At 38.4% G+C, this 15953-nt stretch overlaps 2 protein-coding genes across 3 annotated transcripts in view; both read right to left on the reverse strand.

The window, feature by feature from the left end:
- Positions 1–80: 80 nt before the first annotated feature.
- LOC143894469 (large ribosomal subunit protein uL16m-like) lies at positions 81–1795 on the reverse strand. Its single transcript, XM_077400760.1, has 6 exons — positions 1606–1795; positions 1471–1539; positions 1219–1376; positions 1000–1131; positions 781–891; positions 81–307 (listed from the first exon to the last, which is right to left on the reverse strand). The coding sequence occupies exons 1-6, from the start codon at positions 1646–1648 to the stop codon at positions 92–94; spliced, it is 729 nt and encodes a 242-aa protein (XP_077256886.1). The 5' UTR covers positions 1649–1795; the 3' UTR covers positions 81–91.
- A 1578-nt stretch (positions 1796–3373) lies between these two features.
- Positions 3374–15953, reverse strand: part of Dtn (transmembrane protein 132C dtn) — a 99538-nt gene continuing 86958 nt past the window's right edge. Inside the window, exons 5-10 of one of the 2 annotated variants that reach the window (XM_077400730.1) lie at positions 15651–15794; positions 14177–15076; positions 13338–13776; positions 12107–12447; positions 11204–11490; positions 3374–10965 (exon numbers count right to left, since the gene is read on the reverse strand). In XM_077400730.1, coding sequence (XP_077256856.1) covers positions 10239–10965; positions 11204–11490; positions 12107–12447; positions 13338–13776; positions 14177–15076; positions 15651–15794 — 2838 coding nt within the window. In that variant the 3' untranslated portion in view covers positions 3374–10238. Of the gene's footprint in view, positions 10966–11203; positions 11491–12106; positions 12550–13337; positions 13777–14176; positions 15077–15650; positions 15795–15953 lie in introns of both variants that reach the window. The other variant, XM_077400729.1, reaches the window with a different exon arrangement.

Raw genomic sequence — 15953 nt, forward strand, 5'->3', positions numbered from 1 at the left:
TAATCTCTATTAATCTCTCAATTATGCTGAGACAACTCACGAACCTTTTTGTAAAGAAAAAATACAAAAGAGCTTCAGTTTTTTTCGGTATTTACAGATATTTATTAAACCATAATTTATCAACCGGTGATATCCATTTTTGGCAACCGAGCATGTTATTCTGGATCATGTATTTCCAAGTCCAAAGATTCTGATTGTTCTCTTCCAACCATTTCTCTTTAGCTGCCTGTTTATCCAAAATCTCTTGACTGACAGCTCTGGCTTTGAACGGTAGTTGATTTGCTACTTGGGTCAATACTTTCTTTACCTAGAAAATAATTTTACATATCAATACATTCCTATTTATACTTTCTATCTAGTAGCACAAATCAATTTCTAGTATTTCATTTCTATTTCTTATTTAATGTGTCGATATGCATAGCGCAAAATCTAAGATCATGAATTATCATGTAAGATATAATCCAAAGAACGAATCTGAAGATTTTTACATAAAAATTTGAATTCACGCAAATCGATAAAATATCAGGAGAATAACATAATTGACAGAGTCGCGATTCTTGGGAATATCTAGAAAATTCTTGAAACTTTAGATAGTATAGTTGCGAAAATCGTTAAAGTATCAGGAGAACGTAACTGGCAAGAAAGTTGCGCTATAAATTTCCAAAGTTGTATTCTAAAATTCCAAAAATTCCTCAAAGATGTCTTTGATATGTTCTAGGCATGTGCACCATCTGGATAAATCACTTCGAGAAATGCTAAAGAAGTATATTATCAAGATACCTCAAAATATTCGCAGTGACCACCAATTTCCATAATGACTCGTCCTGCTTTAATGGGAGTGACATAGTGGTCAATAGAACCTTTACCTCCACCCATACGTTGTCCTTGTCCCTAGATCACAAAGTGTAATAACTAATCAATGTAATAATTATTATATTGAGAAAGTAAAGGTTCTTCTAGTATCCATATCCATATTATGCGTTCTATTATCTAACGAACCTTCTTCGTAACTGGTTGCCACGGTGGATCCACACGCCAAATTGCAAACATCCTTTCTTGATCGAGTTTTCTACCAATTGTCAAACGTATCATCTCGAAGTGACCATGTTTTAATCTACCTCCTCCTGTAGCCTACAATTCAAGATAACGATTTATATATATATATATGACAGTTACATTTGTTACTAAACATAGCACACAGTAGATATGCAGACTTACAATGATACCGTATTGCCTGTACATGAGAAAATTGTGCGTCGGCTCTGGACCCCGCATGTATCTTAGTCGCTTTTGCATTTTGGGAGGACGCATTCCTGGGGGAAACTGTGGGACTTTCTCCATTACTTTGAGTCTTGCTCGCTCCGGGTATTCAATATCTGATGGTATTCAATGTATAATCATATAATTTTTAATTTATATCTTTAATATTATAATTTTTATATATATATAATTATGCACATATATATTTACCGCCAAATTTTATTGGCACAGGAAAGATCTTTAAACCAGCCGTTGGCGTTACAGATGCAGATTGCCATGCTGCAAATCCAAAGAGCTTTTAATATAACTTGTCTTCTCAAAACATATTATATTGAAAATACTTACTGGAAAGTAAAATACGTGCCACGTTCCTGGACGCTTGTATCATTTTGAAGTTAAGATGGATTTTTTAAATTAACAGTTATACGAATCGGTGTGACTCTAAGTAAAAAAAATAGATTGTATTTTAATTATGAAATACACACATGACAAAATTTGCGAGATTTATTGTGTATAGGTTATATATTTCTTCGTTTACTGAATTTCATTAGATTGGATCAAGAATGAATTTCCCAAATCCATCTTTTGGTGAGCTGCATAAGTGGTTAGTAAAAAATTTATATTGGCAATCGGTAATGCCGATAAAGTCTGCACTTTTCAATTATCTTCCGATCTCATTGACGGTCATGAAAATTTACCAAGGGAAGATAATCCCTTTACTAATTTAACAAATTAATTAATAAACTAAATACATCTCACTTTTATAAACAAACGTATGCGTTTAGCGGAAAGATTACTATAGCTCTCAAAAGTGACGACCGACGAGAATCTCGAAAAATACGAACGTTTATTTTAAGTTTTAACATTGTTATTGTTATATGCATATTGCGTGTCCGTTAATGCAAATCATGCTCTCTCAAACGAGATTTGACAACAAAGAGTTTTAAAATGCTGTTGCATATACTGTCTCTCGTTACGCGATGTGTTTTTTACCATAGATTAAAACCAAAGTATTTCTCTGTTATGTCAATTGATATTTTACTTGTTAATTAATTATCACAGATGGACGTGCACGTATGTACAATCTTTTTTATCAGACTTCGGCGATTCGCTTTCTCGATTTTCAGCGAAACGCATGTCGTCTCCGATCATTTCGACAAGTTAAATCGATAACGCAATTATAGACATACTTAATATCGCTAATAGAACGACGCGGGGGGAGGGCACTATTGTTCCGTTAGAATACTGTTATCGAGTGTGTGCTCCAGCTAGGAAATCTTTTTCTAAAACTTGAACGTTCGAATTATTACGTAAAATAATTGGTAGCTGAAATGCAGCGCGCAACGTTCCGTATAGGATGGTCATCTTAATATTCATGGAGAGTCTATAAGCGGTTGGATGAATGGCTGTTCCATATTACGATGTACCGTTCATAAATTTTTCGGCGGATCGAACGTGTTTTGAGAAAATCAAAATATAGGCTGTGTATATATAATTCGAATCTGAGTATGATGTATGTACTTATAACTAATTTTTAGTACTATTCTATTTTTGATCCGTCAAAATAAAATACATACTATTTTTATTTCGTGCAAGAGATTGCGTTTTGCATTAATCAAATCAGAAATAGAAATTATAATCTCGGATATGGGTTATTAATAAAAGCAATAATTTTTTCTACGGAATATAAACTTAGAAGACGCTTATTCTTTGTGAGATTGCCTGAATTAAAGAACGATATATAATGTACACACATCGAGTGATAATTTATTTTATATATGTATATATATATATATATATATATATATATATATATATATATATACGTACTATGTCGCTTTATATCAGAATTACAAAATAATTAATTACAAAAAAGTTAAACGAAAGTTTTAAATATATATGCTGCGTACTTGTAATTACATATCTTAAATTTATTTAATAATTTAGTTTTCTCTCACGTCGACTCTTTTCTTCTTTCTTTATAAACTCCAGTACGGAAAGAACCAAATTTCGAGTAGATCGCCGACTAAACATCAATTTCGTTATAACCGAACAAGAGTATCAGGCCAGTTTTAAGGAGAATAAAGGGCTTAGTGATATGAGAAGCTCGATATGTTACAATTACAATATTTTTATATATCTTTGATGACGGTTTGATGGTAACAACAGGTAAATACTACATATTGTACATTGAGTAGGCGATAGTCGTATCTTATTGTTTTATTAATTTTATAGCATATCGGCGGCGCGCCGACATTTATGTCGATAGGGACGACGGCTACGGCCACGATGACGATAACGGCAACGACAATCGACAACGTCAATGACACCTCATGTCTCCGGTACACGCGCGATCGACGCGGCGATGGCAACAGCAGTAGCAACAGCAGCAACAATCTTAATAACAATAACAGCAACAGCAACCATGGCAATAATATATAATGATAGTAGTACATACAAGTAACAATAGTAGTATATAGTATAATAGACATGATGATAATAATATTTTTACTAATGAGAGTAGAGGGTCATTTCAGAGTTCCGGACGCAATGCTTTAGAGATATCATTTTTTTCTCTCCATATTTTATTTGAATAAACTTGCAGTGAATGACAACCTCGGGAAAAAAATGGATCTTATAAACTATAATATTCCGCTTTTATATAAGCAAAGAAAAAGATGGAAGAAAAATCAGTTTTTTTATTCTATTTATTTGTTTCTTAAAAAAGAAAATAATATAAAAAACATTATTTTGGAAGAATCGATTAAATCTATCATCAGAATATCTGATAAAACACATTTTCACAGAAAAGATTTATTATATCTCACAGGTTTATTCTAATAAAGTGCCCAAATGTCATCTGGCATCGTGGAATGACTCCGATATCTGGGCTGATACTATATGCTTGCGACAGTATAAACGAGCAAGATGTCCCCGAACTTTCAGACCCAGGAAGATTGACGATTTCTTTGTAAGAAATGTTGACAGAAAGCTAGCGCAAAATTCTCGATTATTATTAAAATGCAGGATTATAGTCCTTTCAACGTGCAATTAAAAAATTGCTTATTTTAAAATTTTCTCAAATCCAGTCTTTATTTTTGTAAAACAAAAACTAATTGTAAGTATTACGGAGAGTATTATGAAAAAGATTTTTTTTATCGTGAAGTGATATAGATTTAAAATGAATTAGAGATAGTTTTTCATGAAAAATTTCTTGCATGTTGTCGCATATAAATAAATGTTTCAGAATTTACTCTTCGTCTCATCGGGGGACAGCTGAAATCATCGACAAACTTCTGCACTATAATCGTTTTCTTTCAAAATCGTTCAGTTCGGAGGACACTCGCGTCAAATATTGTCGTCATCGTAGATGCAGTCACCACCGCCATCGTCAACGTCCTCGAGCGTCGTCGTTGCGAGCGCAGTTATAGTAATTACTAATTATCGCTTTCTTTGCTTTTTTCTCTCTTTTCTTCTCAGTTCCGCATTTATCACACTTAAAATTAATGGGGTGTTTGAGGAATGTGCGCGGATGCAGAGTCAGCGATGCATCTATATATCATACCTCTCCAAATCAGCAGGAGTTCAGGCAAGAGGGAAGATTGGAAGGACCATATGCGACAAGCGCGTTTACTGTCGCTTTTATTACATTGGTCGTAGATAGGAATTGTCGTAGAATTTGCTGAATCGTGGAATAAATGCGGGGATAAAAAAATCTTCAAAGAGATTGCCAGTGATTCCCAAGCGATCGAAAAAAAAAAAAAATCGAATGGTCAAGAAATACTAATATAGACATGTGTTAATTGATCTATTAACTTTCTTTGTCAGGAGGATAAAAAAGGTAAAAAAGAAAGAAAAAAAAAGTAAAAAGTAAAGGAAAAAAAAATTAGAAAAAGCTTTGGTAGGAACTAGGATAAATTATAATGAGAAAACTGGATATGACAAGAAGTTGTTATAACACACAACTATGAAATCCCTCCTGCGATATAACAAAAATCTTACAGGGAATCACTGGATTCCATTGAAAGGGATGTCTAAAGGGATGTCCCGATGCCTAGTTTTGTAAGAAGTATGTTGATATTACGAAGCGCAAGTCTTTCGTCGAAATGACGTGGCCTGGAAGTGCATATGTGCACAAGTACTTTGTCTAATATATATGCATGTGTGTATGTATGTGTGTACGTATGTGTATGCGCGCCTTGCGACGATGTATACTAACATACAAGCCACTGACTCCGATCACTCTCAGTAACACTAACAATAAGTAAACGCTATGGCATCATGATAATCACCATCAGAAGTGTCCTTATATCAAAATCGTTAGATAATAGTCATATATACGAACGATTAGCGCGCGCCTGTTTCGCTTGATACTGGATATGATCGACTCGTACATGTTTTCACCGTGTTCACCGTTGAATTTCGCTTTTTCGTCCACATAAAAAGAAAGAGCAACGAAAAAGAACAAAGCAATTAACTATAGAATTGAAGCTGAAATACCCGTATCTCGCATTCAGCTAGATTTGACTTATTTATCTCATATGTGAAGATCGTACAATTGCATAGAGTTAATCCGAATAACTGTTAATTATTAAAAAGTACTGTTAATTTTATCGCTGGAAAATGTTACGGTATCAGATTTAGTATCGTATTCCTTAACTATAATATATATATATATATATATATATATATATATATATATATATATATATATATATGTTATTTTCTCAAAGGCAATATTAAGTGTCAAATGTGAGATACGAATATAAACTTCAGTATACTTTTGAGCTATTTAGATTTCTTAAGCAAAACTCTTGAGTGAGTCGCTATTGAAAGTCACTTCCAATTTTTCGCTTATAGAAGAGTATATATATTATCAAGAGCCGTTCTTAATGAGAACCGATTGCAGAAAACAATATCTATAGATTTTATATTATAAAGTAGATAAATGAGATTTTCGTAATGTTGTAAGGTAGCTGCTTTTTGACCCGATCTAGATTACTTCCGGATACATCTGGATTAAGTTTCAGGAAAAATTCATAAAGAATCGATAGTTTTATCGGATAGAAGAATATGTTTTTGCAATCGGTTCAAAAACTATTCAACCTTAACTGATATGGTGAAATTCTGTATAATGTGATATGAGACTATATATTTATTTCTTTGTTTTATGCGAGTTTAAGCCACTGGTGTGCCGAGTGCCCACATCATATCAACCAGCACGAATTTTATCGTCATTATTAACAAAAACATCTTTTCACTTGTTTTGTTTTTTTCTATGCAAGTTTAGTTTTTCGAATATATGTTAGTGTATATCTTTTTTGTTCGGTTTTAGGAACATCCAAATAGGTGAATCGTTTTTGCCATATCCGTTAAAGGTCGATTATATATGTACATTAAGCTTGATGCATCGACGGTGACCGCGGGGCATTCGTAAGATACGTATTATCATCGGGCGAAAGGCAACGTACATCGTATTGATTAATATTTTATATATTTATCTATATATATATATATGTATTATATATAATAATTATGCTATAAGACTAGATTCTCGGCGGAACGCTCTCACATTATTCCGATTCTTTCTCAATGTTTACGCAACTATGTAAACATATTCATTTTGCTGTGTTTTACGACAACGAGGCGCCGTCGATCGTTTGTTCGTTGAACGCCGTTTGCCGCCGATGGATTAAATCACTATTGTCCCACGCGATGTGCTGACACACAACTTATAGCGTTACATACATACTTAGACACCATAGTCCTTACACTTTAGATACGTACATAGCTATAAGTTTCCTGGCTGAATCCTTGGAGTAGGTCGTTTACACTTAAATTGTCTCAGCCTCGTTTCATTCGCTTCGCGATAACCAATTTTATTATGGAAAACAACCGTAGGTGAACTCGTAACTATTCTAATCAATTGGGAAAAACAAACGATTTTTTCTTTCTCTTTCTTTCTCTTTGCTGTGACAAGTACGGAGAGAAAATACATATAGACTAAGTGAACATGTTTCGACTATCCACAGATTATTCTCTTTAAAAAGTATTTTTAAGCTTTATATAGTAGCATTCGATAATTACATATTTTATTGAGGTAAAGCGTTCGAATGAAATACAAATGAAATGGATATAACAGAATAAACCACACTACAAAAAATAAAATTTATATTATAAAATATGCTATTGCTTCATGTTTCTATATTTACATATTTTTTATCAGAACATTCACTTCACTTTTATTCGTATACCTAAACCAAAGTGATTAATTATTAAGTGTGCAAGAGAATAATCGCTCAATTTTTAATCAATCTGACCATTTCGAAAAATTGTCTCAAAAAATAGTTTCTCCATTATCTTTCACTTGCTCAACGCAAACAATAAATTTATGTTTGTTTTTTTTATAAGCCAGTTATAAACAATAATATTCACTTAGTTTATACACACTTTCAACAAACGTATCGGCTATATATTTTCTTTTTGTATCTAAGTAGAAACGCGGATACACGCTAAAGATGTGTTCGCGTAATAATACATATCTTTTTTGAAATAGCACCTAAGTATACATATAATATGAGACAGTCATTAAAAATTTCGAAACACATTCTTCATATTCCGAATATTGCTAAAACATTGCGACAAGTTAATGATCATAAATAAAATCTAAATTGAATAAATATGTTACAAAATGAAGGAATTTTTTTCTTCATGCCGTACGATCGACTTCAATATTTCGGATAATATTGTTACGGTAAATATACAATTATACACTTGATATGGCAAGTATATATATATACACACGTTACAGTATCCTGTAACAGATATAATACCTAGATACAAACGTTTAAAGCAAGAACGCACTTAATTAAGATATCTCAATGCTGTACCCAAATATGTGTCGATACGTTATAATTATAGGTATCAATGTCAAGATGCTTCATATACTCAGATACCAATCTCGCTTCAACGATGTCGTACACGCGTGTAGACTCATTCACGTGATGAAAATATTTTCGGCAGAAATAAAAAGTGCCGAGAGCGCGACGTATTTAAAACGATTGTGGAGTCTCGAGGGACGAAGGGTAATTCAAAAGCGATATCAGAGAGAGTAGCGTTCGAGCATCGTAGAGTGTACAACGTATACGCGTATTTCGTCGTCGACGTTTTCTCTCGTTCGATATGAAGTCGAAGGAATTTCTCGTCGAACGACGCGTGGAACGATTCGCGATTCTCTATTAGCCATACAAATGTAACTTTAAATCTGTAAGTCGATAATTAACACGCGCTCTATCGCATCTATATATATATCTATTTATTTATATATATGTACACAGTCTTACAAAGCAAAATTTACAAACATTACGATGTACGGTCGACCGAATAAATATGTGTCCAATGCAACTGGATCGGGTCGCAAGTGAACGCTTCGTCGTACTTCGATCGCGCCTTGTATACGGATCGATCTCGACTAACTGATTGACAGTCCGTCGTTTGGCGAACTAAAAGAGCTTACCGTTGACGGCATCGCACGTGAAGCGAGTATTGAATAAAAATTAAACATTGACAGAAATAACGAAGAAGAGACACGCAGTGGTATAAAATTTTTCTTTCCTTTTGTCTCTCCGTATACATCAAAACGTCAATCAATTTTTTATATCCATGGTAAATTCAAGGCTAAGTACATATATATCTCTTTGCGCTTTCCATTGTTAAATGTAAAAATTGCACGCTTAAGATAAACGTAAGATTTTCGTAAAAATCCTGTGGATTACTCTCCGTGAATTTTGAATAAAAAAATCGGGAAATTTAGAATTGTTCGAAGGAACTTGCTATTAGATATACAGCTAGTTTATGGCACAAAACTCGGCGCAAAGAATGCAAAAATATTTGTGAAAGTCACCGGATGCACGCGCGATCGAAATACAAAGCACCTCGAATTGTCTGACGCTAGTTTTCTTGCGGCCTGACGAGGGGAGGAACCGTGGTAGCGCAGAATAAAGGACTCGAGCGAGAGATCAAGATGGCACGGGGGCAAGAGCGAGGATCCTCGACGATCCTGCACGAAATGAAGGAAAGCTCGCAGAGAGAAACGAAACGTCGAAATGCCGCGTGACGCTTTCGTCATCGAGCGAGCGATCTATCTACCCCACCGGCCACCGACAGTCAATTTTTGTAAAGCCTCTTGCGTGTACAAACAGTACTCCGACTATTTATTACGCCTGCAAGTTTTCGCAGTCGCGATACTCGAATACTACACTTCGCATGTGTACTAAAATATAAACACGATATAGAGATTAAATCTATTAAACATAATATTATCAGTCCAAGATTTAAAGTCATCAAAGAAAATATTTCGTAAATAAAAATAGCAAAAGTATTAGCATAAGAAAGAAGAGAAAGATACTCAAAGTTGAATCGTTTTGATAACAATAATTTGTAAAAATGGTAAAAAAATATAGTAAAAATATGCATCTTTGCCGCGCCTATAATATAAACTATTGATGTAATACACAATCGCTTCATCTTATTATCGCGCAATACATTTTACGTATCGTTATTTACGTATCGATGCGATAAAATACGAATATATATCAGCAAATTATATCGTACTTGAGGAACTTTTACCCGTTGCGCCCAAAAATTGCTAGCGGTCGTAACAAATTGTCGAGAGACTGTATGAATCGTGTGCGAAGGAATTATCCCTTTCTTAAGTTTTCGTCAATATGAGCGTATGTGTATGTGTTTGCGCGTTACTCATGATGTGCTGCTAGGAAGCTGACTAGATTATAGTCTAAAATACGAAATATCCAGGATCATCGTTCTCGATAATAGCAAAATCTCGTTCCCGCGAGAGCGAATTCTCAAACGGGAGAAGAGATAACTCGACGTACTCGTTATATCTACTAACGAGGATCCCGGTGTTCCGTATCGACGTTGACTACTGCTCGACCTTCGAAAAGGTCGAACGGCCTCACCTAGGCATTCGACTCTTTCAGGTTGTCGAAGTACTGCATGATCTGATTGTAGTCCATACCCAGATTAAGGTCATCGAGCGCTACCGATTCCTCTTGCTCCTGGGAAGAGGATGAGGCGCAGGAGCTAGAGGAGGATGAGGAGGAAGAAGCGGACGGTGACGAAGACGGCGGAGATGTTGTGGTGGATGAGGCCGCGCCGCCAGTAGGAGTAGATGAGTTTACGGTAGAGACGACGGTGGATACTACGGCGGAGGTAGAGAACGACGAGTACATAGGATTACCGACTATGGTCGCCCTCTTGATCTCCCGGGATCTCCCGGCATCCTTCGCGTGTCTATTGCTTTCGTCGTGATTCACCAATTCTACGAATTCCTCGTCTTCACCGTTCTGTTTGTTTGCGTTGTCCACTCTAGTTTTCCCGTGCGACTTGACTATATGATGATTTGACTGCTGCGGTGCTTTGCTACTGTGCCTATGATTATTCCCATGGTGGCCACCGCTGCCACCACTGGACGCCTTATGGCGATGCTTCCGCGGCGGTTCCGGCAGCCGCACGCCCACTCCCGTGTTCCTATGTGGCGGTACCGGCGGTTTATAATCTTCGTTATTGCCGTTGCTCACGTTGTTCGTGCCGACCGTCGTCGTGGTCGCCGTAGTTGCCGTTGTCGATGTTGAGTTTGCGATCGGCACTCCGTGTGGCGGCAAAGGCGGAGGAATATCATCGTTGCTGTAAAAAAATTCGCGATAAGGTTTACGCACTCGCGAAGCTGCCACTATAGGTAATGTTAATTTGTTGGAAGCTAAAAAGTATTACGCAAAGTTTACATCAAATATCATGCGATTCGTTATTATAAGGAATTTCTTTTTTGATATCACTTTTTTCCTTGCTAGAAGACATATTTAACTCGTCTCTGAAGAATAAATCTTCCGCATTAGGAAGGGTAATAACGTTCAATCATAATTACTCGTTCCGCGCGGTCATTATCGGAGCTACCATCGATGCCGCTGTTGACGCCGTCGTAGCCGTAGTAGGCGGTATCACTGCGGATGGCTTGACCGCGGATTTTGCCGCGAAACTATTTCGCGCTACTCTATCCCTTTTAGAATAAGTGGTAGTGTCGATGGCACTGGTACCGCTACTGGACCACTGATTGGCAGACGGTAGCTCGATGTGATTCGGATTGTCGAAACATGTGCCCAATTCGGCCTCGGGTTCGCCTTCACCGGCCAGCGGATTACTCGTTACGCGCACCTGTAACACAAACCAAATTTTTTTTTTTTTTTCCAATCAAATTGATCCAACAAAATCCCGCTTGTTTTGTTTTTAAAACAAGTTGCCACTTGGTTATCGAAATGCGTAAAGATATTTACAGCATCAAATCTCGTTGAGAGAAAACTCAAATTAATTTCAATTATCGGATTAATCCTGGATGTACTCGTTGAACCGTTATATCGTTATCGATGTTACGATGTTTGTTCAAAATTTGATTTATTCTTTAATTTTTTAGTAATCCTCAATAATTTTATGGCTATTATTATTGAATATTTGACACTCATGCTGGAGTTTGGAGATTTCAAAATTTCACCATAATCAGAAGAAATATTATTCTATATATTTGTTAACAAATTAATGTGTATTACTAATCGCCTGCGCAATCAAATTTGCAATGAAAAACGTTTTCTTCTTCCAAAAATCTAATTTTCTGGTCTCATTGATTCACAAAATAGACTAACGTAATTACATCTAATGGTGCAATTAACTATTTAGCCAGTATTTGAGGATATTGAAATTAGTTTTAATAATGATTATCGACGGCTTCATTCACGGTTTCACTCACGAATCATCGAATTCAAACCGACGTATGTACCTGTTGCGGACCGCAAGCAGCTCGTTCGAGAGTCGCTCTGCCCAGCCATACCCAGTCGTGTGCGTTGGTGGTCGATTCACGTGGCGGTCGTCTGCCAGACGCCAGCTGATTCGCGGCGGCGCGAGCCCTCGCACCCGCGCCAGAAAGCACTGGAACGGCCGCACCGGTCAACGGGGAGTCCGGTGGCTGGGGCTTGAATTTGCTGGCGTACACCACGCAGGAGACGACAAAGACAACGATCGCGAAGCAGAACGCCGCGAGCAGCACGTACATCCCGATCTCGAGCGGGCTCATCCGCGCCCCGACGCCGTGGTGACGCACGCCGACGCCGCCCATACCCCCTGAAGACATGCCATTAGCTATAGCCGTGCGATGCTGCCGTGCCTGCACCAAAGGCTCGTGCTCGTGCTCGTGCCCGTCTTTCTCGTCTTTCAGCGGTAACCCTTTGCACAGAAAAAACAAAGAGAGAGAAAGAGAGAGAGGACAGAGTGAGACGGGGCGTTTGTGCTGAGTTTCAGAGCCGCTGACAATCTTTTTCCCTTAATTGATGCCTTCAGCTAAACAGCGGCTAGACATGCTGTCGGATGTGCAAGGTTCGCGAGGATACTGAATGTGCGTCTATACTTTCAGCGCGGCAATTGGACTATGATGAACGACTTGACATTATACTATGATGTACAATACTGTCCAGATAATTCCAACTCTTGGAATTACTTGGAGATAGGAGGAAGAAAAAAAATCGCGTGAACGCTTCAAGGTTTTCATCTTCTAATTCTCACGCGAATTCTGAATCAAGAAATTTGGAGCCAACTTTTCCTTGATCAAATTTATCATTGTTCGTAAATCGTAAGAGTATTGAGATTACAATAGATATTTCACGTTGAATAATAAAATTAACAAAATTCTCCAATGACTCGTAGTAAGATCGCGTTACGTCACAAATTATTCTTAGAGATAGACGCATTTGACATTCAGCGCAAAGGAGGAAATCTATCAGTTACGGAAGACTGGACGGAAACCGTGGGGATCACGCATAAATAGGCAGGTGGAACTTTTTACAAGCCAAACGGTGCCGCGAAGAAAGTTTTCCGCTAAGAAATGCGGAACAAAATGCATACTGTGCGCTACGTGACGGTTATAAAGCGTAGAAGAGAACAGAAAAAGTGAAGAGAATGCGAAAGAAGCGAGGCAGAAAGACAGAAAACGGCAAAGAGGAACAGGATCTATTTACCGATGAGGATGTCGTGTAAATCGGACGCCATTTCGCCCCGGCCGGTTTTACGTTCTCTGTGATGGTGAGAACCGACGGTGCCCCCGCCGTCGTTCTGAACGAATTCCGGCCGATTGGGCACCTCGCTCGAGGCGAAATCTACCTCGACGTTGGCCGATGCGCTTGCCAACGCGGCGGCCGTCGTCCTCTGAGAGCCCTTGCTTGAACGTCTGCCGGATAATCGGCAGGAGTCGGCCAGCTGTAAACTGACGCGCAGCAAGTCGCCGCGGCCCTCCCCGACCGCGATTACCCGTGGATGATGGGAAGCGACCATCGGTGCGAACGCCACAACTTCCGGGTCCAGACTCTCCACCAGTAAATGATAATCACTCACAGCGATTTCCCTGAGGGGTGTACGGGTACTGTCCGAGAACTCTACGTCAATGTCCAGCAGTCCCTCCTATCGGTACAATAACAGCGCCAAATATACTTGTTTATGCATCATAGTTTTGTTTTAATTACGAAATATACATTATATCTTCGAGGTAAATATAATATTAATTTCTCCAAAATTTAGTGGGTCAACACAATTTAACATCTTACAATTGTAGTCCTTTAAAGCTCTTTTTTTATACTTAAAAAAAGATCAATATTAAAATATCATATCTAAAAATATTTAATTTATTATTTTATATCGGTTTTTTTAATTCAAAATTTCTTAACATTTAAATACCAAATTTTTAAACACTGCACAACTGCTTTTTAACTAATTTCTCTAAATTGGCAAATTGCTCTCTTTCTCAAGATACATTTGAAGCTTCTACACAAGCAACAAAAATATTGCAGTTATCTACATTTACCTGATATTGGGCGGTCAATCTTCTCGTAACCGAGGTTTCGGCGACGTATCCGTTCTCGATCGCGGTATCGGGACTGATACTGAGTTGAAGTCCGGACACCACTCGAACCGACAGACGCGTCACAGACACGCGGTCGTTGGCCACTCTGATCTCTTTCGCGCCGATGACCCTACCGGTGATTGGTGACAGTACCTGCACCTCCGTGCGACCTATCCCGCGTCCCTGGACCAGTCTACCTTGAAGAAGCGTCGCTATTCTAAGATCGGAGACACGCAGCATGCCGGCTACGAGGTCGGTAACTCGCAGCCAGGTGCGCCGGCTGACGAAGTACGAGACCCTGCCCGAGTCGTGATCGGTCGCCAGAAATCGGGCATGCACCTCAACCGGACTCTGCTGAAAGCGCAATCTGCAATTAGCTGGGGACAGATTTCGATCGATAGAGTTGATCGTGTCCCATCCGTGATCGTTCCCATTGGATCGGAACCGCTCCTCGTGCTCGTCCTCCTCGAGAAGTCCGTCTGGATCGTCCACATCCATAGACGAGTCCTCTATCGACTCCTCCGGTTCGACGGCGCTTCTCTTCTTCGCTCGCGCGGTCACCGGCGCCGTTTCCGGTGGCATTATCGACGTCGAGGTAACTTCCGTCTTCTCTTCGAACTGCGTTGCGTTCAGCAAGCTCCGCTTGCTCTTCGTACTTGCCACGTGCTCCTCCGGTACCTTCCAACCCTTTATCTGGTTCAACCGCGTGTCAGCGACATTCACCTCCAGTGGAAACTCGGGCATCCACACGGTGAATCTCGCCAAGCCGGTATAAGTGCCGTATTTGACGAGTACCGATGCGTTGCTGGAGCCCCGAATCTCCGAACCATCTACGTACACGCTACTGCACGAGGACGATACCTGCGAGTTTAGGTTTAGGTATTCGTGACAACGATCGGGTATTAAATTTAGTTTGATCCTAAACTACAGTAGTTCGTAATGCACGGTTTAAGTGCATGGTATTGGGGCATCGATCCGCCGATTATACGAGGTGTTAAGAGTTTGACCCTCCTACTGGATATTATTCTCGTGCATTTAGGATTTAAATGACGCATTATAAAATTTAAATATTGCTGTATAGATCGTAACGTATTATATAATATATAGGTATGACTGACTCAATTTCCATTTGTAAAGAATGGACTCAGCTCAGCACTAAAAGAAAAATGAATTTATATATATAAATATATCCAATTTCACAAATTCGAACAACAACATGTAGAATAATTGTGCCAAAATATTCTTGTTCTACATACCTATATACGAATAAAACATACATAAAATCTTTTAAGTTATCGGACACGAGTCCTAGCAATAGAAATAGAAAGACAGCTATTTCTACACACGGTAGCGGTATATAAGAGATTTCGAGATTTCTTCAATTAAACTCCTAGGAATCGCGGTGTGTGCTGAAGATAAATTAAAAAGCAATTACCTTGAGGACACTCTCGTCCTCAGAATGACAGGACGACTGCAGCGTGACATCGGCGACCGTGCCGGCTTGACTCACGATGAAAACCTTCATCCCCTGCGACACCTGACGCCCCGTCAACACTGCCGTATTCATCACCTCCCAGTTCTGAAGCAAAACATAAAACGTTCCCTCTTGCTTGCCGAAGAGAAACTCATAGCTTAAACTCCTATTCCTATTTTTAATAGTATGTGATGGAAGTTTGCATATATTTTAATATATGCATCTCTGTAACCTTCATTGATAGAGCCATTATCCATTATTCAT

This window comes from Temnothorax americanus, unplaced genomic scaffold, assembly GCF_048541705.1.
Source record: "Temnothorax americanus isolate GAGA-0224 unplaced genomic scaffold, ASM4854170v1 Scaffold14, whole genome shotgun sequence".
Taxonomy (NCBI): Eukaryota; Metazoa; Arthropoda; class Insecta; order Hymenoptera; family Formicidae; genus Temnothorax; species Temnothorax americanus.

What these genes read in the sequence shown, in the direction of transcription:
- LOC143894469 (XM_077400760.1), bottom strand. Translation starts at nt 1,648, where the DNA reads ATGATACAAGCGTCCAGGAACGTGGCACGTATTTTACTTTCCA. An exon ending in GGCAACCAGTTACGAAGAAG is followed by an intron (nt 892 to 999) that starts GTTCGTTAGATA and finishes TTTGTGATCTAG; the next exon opens with GGACAAGGACAACGTATGGG. An exon ending in GTCACTGCGAATATTTTGAG is followed by an intron (nt 308 to 780) that starts GTATCTTGATAA and finishes ATTATTTTCTAG; the next exon opens with GTAAAGAAAGTATTGACCCA.